Raw genomic sequence first — 10,000 nt, forward strand, 5'->3', positions numbered from 1 at the left:
ACACACACACACACACACACACACACACACACACACACACACACACACACACACACACACACACAATATATATATATATATATATATATATATATATATGAATATATATATGCATATATATATATAATTAAAATTTGCAGCAGCTTCTGCGTTCACGAGTTTTTTGCTGACATTAGAGAGCTTAGCACGACACAGCGCGCCAGCATAAGAAAAGTCGAGAATGTCAGCAAAAAACTCGTTAACGCAGAAGCTGCTGCAAATTTTAATGACATTTGTCTAAAAGAGGATCTGCTGCCCAATTATAGCAATATATATATATTTATATATATATATATATATATAAATACATACATACACACACACACACACACACACACACACACACACACACACACACACACACACACACACACACACACACACACACACACACACACACACACACACACACGTATATACATATATATATACATATATATATATATATATATATATAAGTATATATATGTATACATATATATATGTATATATGTATATATATATGTATATGTCCAATCTAAATTCGTTACTACAAGTCCTACCCTGCTGTCTTAGTATGAAGACCTTGTCTGCACCACCTTTGTTTAAAACTCTTGACCTATTTGAATACCTCTATTAGATCACCCCGCACTCTTGATGTGGTGACCGTTTGGTCTTTTTGGTTCACGTGGCTGATCTCCCAGGAACCTCGTAGCCGATGCGTGTGGCCGAGGTCACGTGTGAGTTTGATCCATGGGTGACAGACTCAAGGGTGACAGTCAAGAGGATGGCGGAGGTGCGCTGAGAAGACAGACTGTTTAAGAACTGATGGATACGGTGGGGTTCCCACGGTGATAATTGGGGCGGTTATCAAGTACTTATGCCTGTCAAGGGGCACGAGATCCCATTTGGTAGGGTTTTTTTCAGTGCAACCTTCAGGTTGGTTATGGAGACATTACAATACTTCAGAATAAATCCTTCTAGAGGTTAGCACCCACCGACGCATTAGCTGAATGAGATGACCACAATTGTACCTGGAAAACAAGGAAGAACTGTGTTATTTTTGCGTGCGGTCTATCTTTACCCGTTCCCCATCCGGAACGTGGTGAACATAGCTATGTCGATGTAAAATGGCAATAAACGAACACACACACATCAGCATCCTCTCCAAATTGGATCCGCCATACAAGAAAAACATAAGCGTGACAGATGTGTAGAACACAGCGCTATATATTGTTGTCCTCGAAAAGGGTGTCAAGCTTTAGGTTCTGTTAGGAAAGGATTTTTTTCCGTTATACGGACATCAACAACAAATTACACTGCAATCTGAGTTTATGCAAAATATTAGAACTGTTGTTCTTTTTCGCAATGAAAATACCCATGAGTACAGCAATAACTCTAACAGGAAAGTCTTTCAGTACGATAATTGACTGGTATAACATCATTCAGCGTTATTCAATTTGTTATTCACTAGTATATTATTATTCAATATTATTCAATTTGTTAGTATAAAGTTCTTATTGTGGAGGTAGATTTCACACTGAAGTGTAAAAAGGTGTACAACTGTCCTTACCTCACGCTGGGGAGGCAGCCAATGATACATTTTAAAGATATGTAGCACCAATTTTCCACCATAATGGTCTCTATTTAACCTTTTTTGATAATTTTGATTCTGGATGATTACGATTTGCTTGATAAAGTGTAAATCATCATTAATACATAATTATTCAACCATATTCAATCCCTTTTTATCATCCTGTATTCTAAAGTTCTTATTCTAGGGGTAGACACCCACATTGGTGTAGAAAGTCCGGGTAGACCGTACGCTCAGGTGTAAAAGTGCAGGTAGACCGCACGCTAAAGTATCACCAAAGCAACACCGAGCATAAGGACAGTAAAGTTAATCTAGATTTCAAAACACGCGAGACGAAAGGGACGCCACAGAACTCATGGCTAGGGCAAGCTGATCGAACTTAGTGGAAATTATTTGGAATGGGGACGGTGCGAGGTTGATTGGTGGGGCCGCGAAAAACGGCGACGCTGTGTGGGTGAAGCGACTCACCGATTGACGTGTAAGTAAAGCAACGCGACGCTTGGCTCATTCTCCCCGATTGACGATGATGATTATGATGATGATGATGTTTCTTTTTCCCTTAAGGACTGTCCGGAAGCGATGGTTTGCCGTGGCACAATACTCGTCGCTTTACTCTTCGACACCTGAGTGACCTAGGTATGGGGAGGACCTCCATGGTGGAAGCCATCCAGATGGAGGCTCGGGAAATGATAAAAGGGTTTGAAGCTTGTTCCAGAGGACTCAGTGACCTCGACCAGTTCTTGAACGTTGCAGTGGTCAATGTCATATGGCAACTGCTATCAAGTAAGTTACTTAGGTTGATAATCCGTGTTACGCACGCAGGCACATACACGCACATATGTGTGTGGATGTGTGTGTGAGTGTGTATATGTGTGTTTGTGTGTGTGTGTGTGTGTGTCTGTATGTGATGTGTGCGTGCATGTATGTGTAAGCGTGTAAAACTTATATGCATATATATATATATATATACACATATATATATATATATATGTGTGTGTGTGTGTACAACACTGAATGGGTCCTAGTGAACATATTTACATTTATCAACCACAATTCACTTTAATTTTAAGCCATCAACATCGAGAAACTCGAGGAAGCATATATGCAGAAATTGAAACATGGTACAGCCAAGGAATCGAGCCTGCGCTAGCATGTGACAAGTGATGTGATTTAACCGATTGTGCCATCAACAGAGATATAAGTTGAGTGCAACTTTTCTTATATATTTGTATGCTCGAGTTACATACACGTACACGAAATTTTGCACTCAACCCATCTCCACCATGATAGTACAATTGGTAAGTATACAACGCGAGAAATTATTTGTACAACACTGAATGGGTCCCAGTGAACAGATTTACATTTATCAAACACAAAATATATAAGAAAAGTTGCGCTCAACTTATATCTCTCTTGATGGCGCAATCAGTTAAGTCACTATCACTTGTCACGCGCTAGCGCAGGTTCGAGTCCTTGGCTGCACCACGTTTCAATTTCTGCATATATGTCTCCTCGAGTTTTTCGATGTTGATGGCTTAGAATTAAAGTGAATTGTGGTTGATAAATGTAAATATGCTCACTGGGACCCATTCAGTGTTGTACAAATACTCTCTCGCGTTGTATACTCACCAATTGTACTATCATGGTGGAGATGGGTTGAACGCAAAATTTCGTGTACGTGTATGTAACTCGTGTATACAAATATATAAGAAAAGTTGCGCTCAACCTACATATCTCTTGATGGCGCAATCGGTTAAATCACTATCACTCGTCATGTGCTAGTGCAGGCTCGATTCCTTGGCTGTACCACGTTTCAATTTCTGCATATATGCCTCCTCGAGTTTCTCGATGATGATGGCTTAGAATTAAAGCGAATTGTAGTTTATATATGTATATATGTATATATATATGTATATATGTATATATATATGTATATATGTATATATATATGTACATATATATATATATATATACATACATAGCGAGAGAGAGAGAGAGAGAAAGAGAGAGAGAGAGAGAGAGAGAGAAAGAGATAAACTTCTCTTACTTCTTCAGACCGTCGATATAACGTCGGCGACGAAGACTCGAAGTGGTTCCACAAACTCATATTGGACATGCAACACGGTTATGACCGCATTTTCATCCTGGATTTCTTCCCGTGGCTCACCAAAGTCCTTCCCCTCTGGATCCAAAAGAAAATTTTCGGTTACGAGAAGCTGATGGAGATGAAGGAACAGATCAGCGGGTACTTCATGGTGAGTTGAACTAAGACCAGGTTGTACACAAAGTGGAAAGAAGAGCATAAGAATGGAGGATACTGAAAGAGACCGTAAGGACTACATCAGACAGTTCTATGTCCCTTATCACCTTTCATCCCTATTCATAACGTTATTTGATTTTTTTTTTTATAAAACAACCAATTGTTTCAGCGCTCACTACATGGTTATCAAGTCTACTCCATTCGTTAACCACTCTATTGGTAAACCAGGTCTTGCCTATTTCCTCCTTAGACCTAATTTTGTCTAATTTAAGTCCATTACTACGAATACTGCCTTTCTGTCTTAATATGATGGCCTTGCCTGTATACCTCTGTTAGAACGGGGAGTTGAACTAGGAAATACTGGGTTGAACTGAACTGAGCTGTGTGGTTCACCACGGTTTTGGATCACGTGTTGGACTTGTGATCGACATCTACTGCCCTTCCGAATGAGAACTCAGGGATCACATATAGCCCCATTTATGAGTAATGCTGTGACCTTACACACACACTCCCCCAATCTTTGCCCACAAGAATTGGAATACCGGCTCGTAGTGCAGCGATGCTGAGCTTTTCAGCCCTGAAATTAGCAGTAGAGAGCAGTACCACTGCACCAGCCAGCCGGCGTTGTGTGTGTATGTGTATGTGTGTATCTAATTACAATATACAGTAAACGAGCAATGCTCCAGGTCCATGTCTTTTTCCAATTCAACATACTTGGTTTCAGATTTACCAACTTGGGCTATATCTCCTTATTCTCCAATCAGTTATCATAGTTATCACGTATTATTCCAGCTTCAGTTATGTCGTCTTCTAAGATATTCTAAGTATCTATTCACCTATATGCCCATGGGCGCGCGTGTGTGTATGTCTGTGTGCGTCAGTGGTCTCAGTGCTATGGTTGAAGGGGCAGTTGGAGCACATGGAAGGTGATTCACCATACACCGCACATACGATGACAAATGCGATGTGGTGGGGGTGGAGACGGGGGATTTCATCTTGCCCACAAGGTCTAAATCCCTTGGAAATGTTGATACTGGGATAACATGGAGTCAGGTCAGCGCAACAAAACAATGCTACTTCCCATCCCTGCGATTTGCCCTGTGGTAAACATTAAGTCACTTCCTCCATCCTGTTGATCACTGAAATTAGTGAGTAGTGTGTGTATATGTGTGTGTGTGTGTATTCACTTAGTCTTTGGATCATGTGTTGGACTCGTGATCGAAAGCTATTTCCCTCCTGGAAGAGAGCTCAGAGCTCGTAGGTCCGATCTATGGGTAATGCTATGACCTTGCACCCCCCCCCCCCCAATTCCCCGCCCACGAGAGTCCGAGTAACGACCCGAGGCACAGCGATACCGAAATAATTTCGGCCCTGGGCAGGATTCGAACTGGCTACTGGGAGCACTTCTGCTTCCCAGTTCAGCGCTCTACCAACTGTGCCACCGAGTCGGTGTGTGTGTGTGTGTGTGTGTGCGAGGGTATGTGTGTGTGTGTGTGTGTGTGTGTGTGTGTGTGTGTGTGTGTGTGTGTGTGTGTGTATGTGGGCGCGCGTTGTGTACGAGTATGTACACGTTTTGTCGTCAGTTCAGAATAAATGTCTGGCCTCCACTTTCACAATTCTCTAATACTTTTTGTAATTCAGTATTCAACCGTAACATCGTTAAATCTATCGAGATAATAGCCACCTAAGGAATAGAACTGACCATCTTGGGGGTTAATAAGGATTAATATAATTAATCAACATCATTGGTTAATGATGAATGCTCGTTGGCCTAGCGGGTTAGAGCGTCGTTACTTGCGGCGGAGGTTGAAGCGTCGGCAGTTCGAATCTGCCGCCAGCGAGCTGGAACAAGGGCTTGGTTCATTAAATTCCATGCAACAGAATCCTCTAAATAGGGTACCATCTTAGTCTTCTAGTAAGGGGAGTTCTCGACGTTAAACAGAATTAATGATACTTGCAGAATATCATTGAGGAGCATAAGGAGAATCTGGATCCCACTAACCCACGGGATTTCATTGATGCTTATCTGATCGAGATGGAGGACCGTAGGGGCGATCCACGAAACACTTTCAAAGGTTAGTCAAATCCACAGCCTAATCATAGTGATAAAATCCGCTCATACTATAAAGCTACATACATACATATACCAAGGCTTTTTCCCCCTTCCAAGGGAGGTAGCCACAAAAGGAAAGGCATAAAAACACTCCCACCCATTTCATCCCTAAATACACTCCACACCCCTCCCACCCTTCCTCTCATCTGAGCACCTCCTGGATGACGGGTCATCCCTGAACCCTGCCCACCGCCCTGGGTCAGAAGCAGTGTCGCAAGACACAGTACATCCACAGCAAGGCCGCTTCATTTAATCGGCGACCCCCCCTCTCCGTCCCCCTTTGCATATAAGGAGAGGACGGGGAGAAATCCCTTCGGGCTGCGTCAAAATTTACTCACACATACTACCCCACCCCCCCCCCCCCCACCTATTCCTCCTCATGCAGTCACAACATCATCCATATACAACCATTCTCCACTCACCTCTGTCTTCCATAAAGCTAAAAAAAAAAAAAAAAAAAACTTCCAGATATTAGTAAATTCATATCATGGTAATTGATGGAAAAGGTAGTTATGTTTGTGAATCAGTAATAGTAGAAAATAACAAGGTTACTGAAACAGAGGAGGGTCAAGGATCCTACATGAACAAGATCTTCTGGATCACCCAAGTCAGAATGAGGTAAAAATGAGGTCGTGTCTAATCGACGACTAAAAAAAAGAAAGGAAAAAAAAAGTTTGAATGATTGTACGTGACAAAATGACTCGGTTACAAAAACGTAGCGAAAGATGTGAAAAAAACCCTGTAGTGGTAGTATGTGAGCATATTTTGTGCCTATATTCCTTCACTATTTTGTAAAACCTTACGCCATGGTTGGCAGTACGATACAGTGCGAAATACCATACACCCCGCGTCATTTTTTCATACAAACTAGAACAGAAAACATAATGTTCTATAATTTCATGATTCTATCGTAACATGACCATGAGCAAATCTAAGTCTTTACTCTAGCGAGCTTACTTTCGTTTCGTATGTCTTTCATTTTTCGATTTCACCACTGTCTGCCAAAAATGTTGTTATTCACCCTTTTAATTGGTAGACCCCATGCCTCCGAAGAGCCAACTTATTCAACTTCTGAAGCTTATTTTCACTTGGTATGGTATTTTACACTGTTAGGTTTCTACTTCCCACTTAATTATATTTTCTATACAGGGGGAACAAAATGTTTGTAGATTTTCTTTTTCTTTTTCTTTAGTCCAATGATCTTCAACTTTATATTTAAGATCCTCCGCTAAGGGCATGATCCTACAATCGTGAACCATTTGAAAAATTTCCTCCTCCACTCTTTCTCCAATCAGATTCATTGTTACAAGTCTATATGCAATATTGTTTATTTAAGAAATCTCGAATCACTGGATACTCACTTAGGTTACATCAGCAAAAACAAAACATACACGTCTTCTAGACTCTCGACCGTTTTATTACTCTAGGCGGAGAGCGAGCTTGCAACCTTCGCCAACTTATAAAAATGAACCCTCACCATCTACCCCACTTGCTACCCACGTCTCTCTACCAGCCTTTTACAGCAAAATATATCAAATCATAAAGATAAATCTCTCGCGAACATTTCGTTATAGTACATACATGGAGTTGTAACCAATGAATTGATTTCAAACCATCTACTTCCTTTTGTACCCAGAGAAGGACCTAGTATCAACCTTGTGGGACTTGTATGTCGCCGGAAGTGACACAGCCTCCAATACCCTGAGATGGTTTATCCTGTACATGGCAAAGTACCCCAAGGTGCAGAGAAGAGCACAGAGAGAGATCGACGACGTTATTCCTCGAAACGTGCAGCCCTCGTGGGAGGATAAAGACAGGTAAGCTACGAGTGGAGTACCAAGCGTTTCACAATGGGCGCCAAACGAGACCCTTCCCCTTTGTGCCAAGAAAAACGAAAAACATATAGATTCGATTTAATCTAATAGTATATAACCACCATTTGGTCCATACGTTATGACCAACCTGTTAATTTCTTCCTCTCTTCCTTGATAAGTATAGCAGGGAATTTTCTTTCCTTCCTTCAAAGATTATGTGACTAAGTGGCCTTATATATACATATTTATATATATATATATATATATATATATATACAAATTTTTATATATATATATATATACATATATATATATATATATATATATATATAAATACGTATATATATGTATTGAAAAAGTATTTCTCTCTCATATATATATTGGAAAACTGTAAACACCAGATTCAATTGAAGGGTTTATTTGCCCGACGTTTCGATTCCCGTCCAGGAATCGTCTTCAGGGGGTATAACGGTTACAAGAATGTGAACTCCTTATAAATCGCCGAAATGGTAAACCTGGGAAAGGTTCACCCTCTCAGTCAATTGTACAAAGCATACCTTACAATAATAAAAATAAATACATTACAATAGAAATTAAATACCAATTAGAATAAAATAAAATTCAAATAAAAGTTACATATTTGTGAACATAAAACAAGCGAAGCAAAAGTAACCATAGGTGACACACAGTAAAAACAACAGGACAGAGATGTAAATAGAAGTGGACCAAATGTCCGCAATGAAGAATCAGGAACAAACGACTAAATAAAAATAATAAAATACACTACAAAAACACAGATAGAATAAGTACATGGCTGTGAACAAAAACAAGAGTAGCAAAAAGCCTCAAACGTAACATGTTTGTTCCTGATTCTTCATTGAGGACATTTGGTCCACTTCTATTTACATCTCCGTCCTGTTGTTTTTACTGTGTGTCACCTATGGTTACTTTTGCTTCACATGTTTTATGTTCACAAATATATAACTTTTATTTGAATTTCATTTTATTCTAATTGGTATTTAATTTCTGTTGTAACGTATTTATCTTTATTATTGTAAGGTATGCTTTGTACAATTGACTGAGAGGGTGAACCTTTCTCAGGTTTACCATCTCGGCGATTTATAAGGAGTTCACATTCTTGTAACCGTTATACCCCCTGAAGACGATTCCTGGACGGGAATCGAGACGTCGGGCAATTAAACCCTTCCATTGAATCTGTTGTTTACAGTTTTCCAATATGGAACCCAGATTACAAAGGATTACAAAGGCAAAGCATGCCGACAGGAGACCTTTTGATCCATATCTAGGTCGGATGAAAAAAAAAAAAAAAAAAAAAAAAAAAAAAAAAAACAAAAACAAAGTAAAAAACAAATAAAAAACAAAAAAAAATGCATTTGGATAGTTGAATAAAAAACAAACAGGTAAAAATAAAATGATAATAAATTGACATATAACTAATAATAAATGAAAATCAGACAGACAAATTATAACAAAACAAAAACAAATAATATAACATAAATTATAATAATTACAGCATCTTACTTAGGTATTTATCTAAATGATTCTTAAAGCTTCGAACTGAACTACATTGCACTACCTGTGCAGGAAGTTTATTCCATTCATTAACTACACGGTTGGCAAAGTTGTTTCTACCTACTTCCAAATTGAATCTATTTCCGGACAGTTTGAGTCCATTGTTTCTTGTCTGATTCTCATTCAATGTGAAAATTTGGTCACTTTTGATGTTGTCAATTCCCTTTAAAATCTTAAAGACCTGTATCAAGTCACCTCTGAGTCTACGCTTTTTTAGGGAAAACAGATTCATGTGCTTAAGTCGATTTTCGTATGATTTATTTTTGATATTTGGAATCAGTTTTGTGGCTCGCCGTTGTACTTTTTCCAGTCTGTCAATGTCTTTAATGAGATTCGGTGACCATACGGAAACAGCATATTCCAAATGTGGACGAACTAACGATTTATATAGCTTGTTAATGAGTGATGGACTTTTGAAATCAAAAGATCGCGCAATCAATCCCAGAATCTTATTTGCTTTCTCAGAGGCTGAAATACACTGCTTGGATGATTTGAGGTCGTTACTGATAATTACGCCGAGATCTTTTTTCACTATCCACTTTTGTTAACGAATTTCCAAATAACTTGTAATCGTACTTGCTGTTATTTTTACCTATGTGCATTACCTT

The 10,000-nt window shown here is 39.3% G+C and overlaps 1 protein-coding gene across 2 annotated transcripts in view; it reads left to right on the plus strand.

Annotated features, from left to right (window-relative positions):
• The window catches only part of LOC143037986 (cytochrome P450 2L1-like), a 42,989-nt gene that overhangs the window by 16,669 nt on the left and 16,320 nt on the right, over window positions 1–10,000 (plus strand). For both annotated transcript variants that reach the window (XM_076206768.1, XM_076206778.1), the window contains 4 exons: window positions 2,177–2,395; window positions 3,668–3,867; window positions 5,833–5,947; window positions 7,622–7,802. In XM_076206768.1, coding sequence (XP_076062883.1) covers window positions 2,177–2,395; window positions 3,668–3,867; window positions 5,833–5,947; window positions 7,622–7,802 — 715 coding nt within the window. The remainder of the gene's footprint in view (window positions 1–2,176; window positions 2,396–3,667; window positions 3,868–5,832; window positions 5,948–7,621; window positions 7,803–10,000) is intronic.

Source organism: Oratosquilla oratoria, chromosome 2 (genome assembly GCF_046742065.1).
Source record: "Oratosquilla oratoria isolate Oo_2021 chromosome 2, ASM4674206v1, whole genome shotgun sequence".
Lineage (NCBI taxonomy): Eukaryota > Metazoa > Arthropoda > Malacostraca > Stomatopoda > Squillidae > Oratosquilla > Oratosquilla oratoria.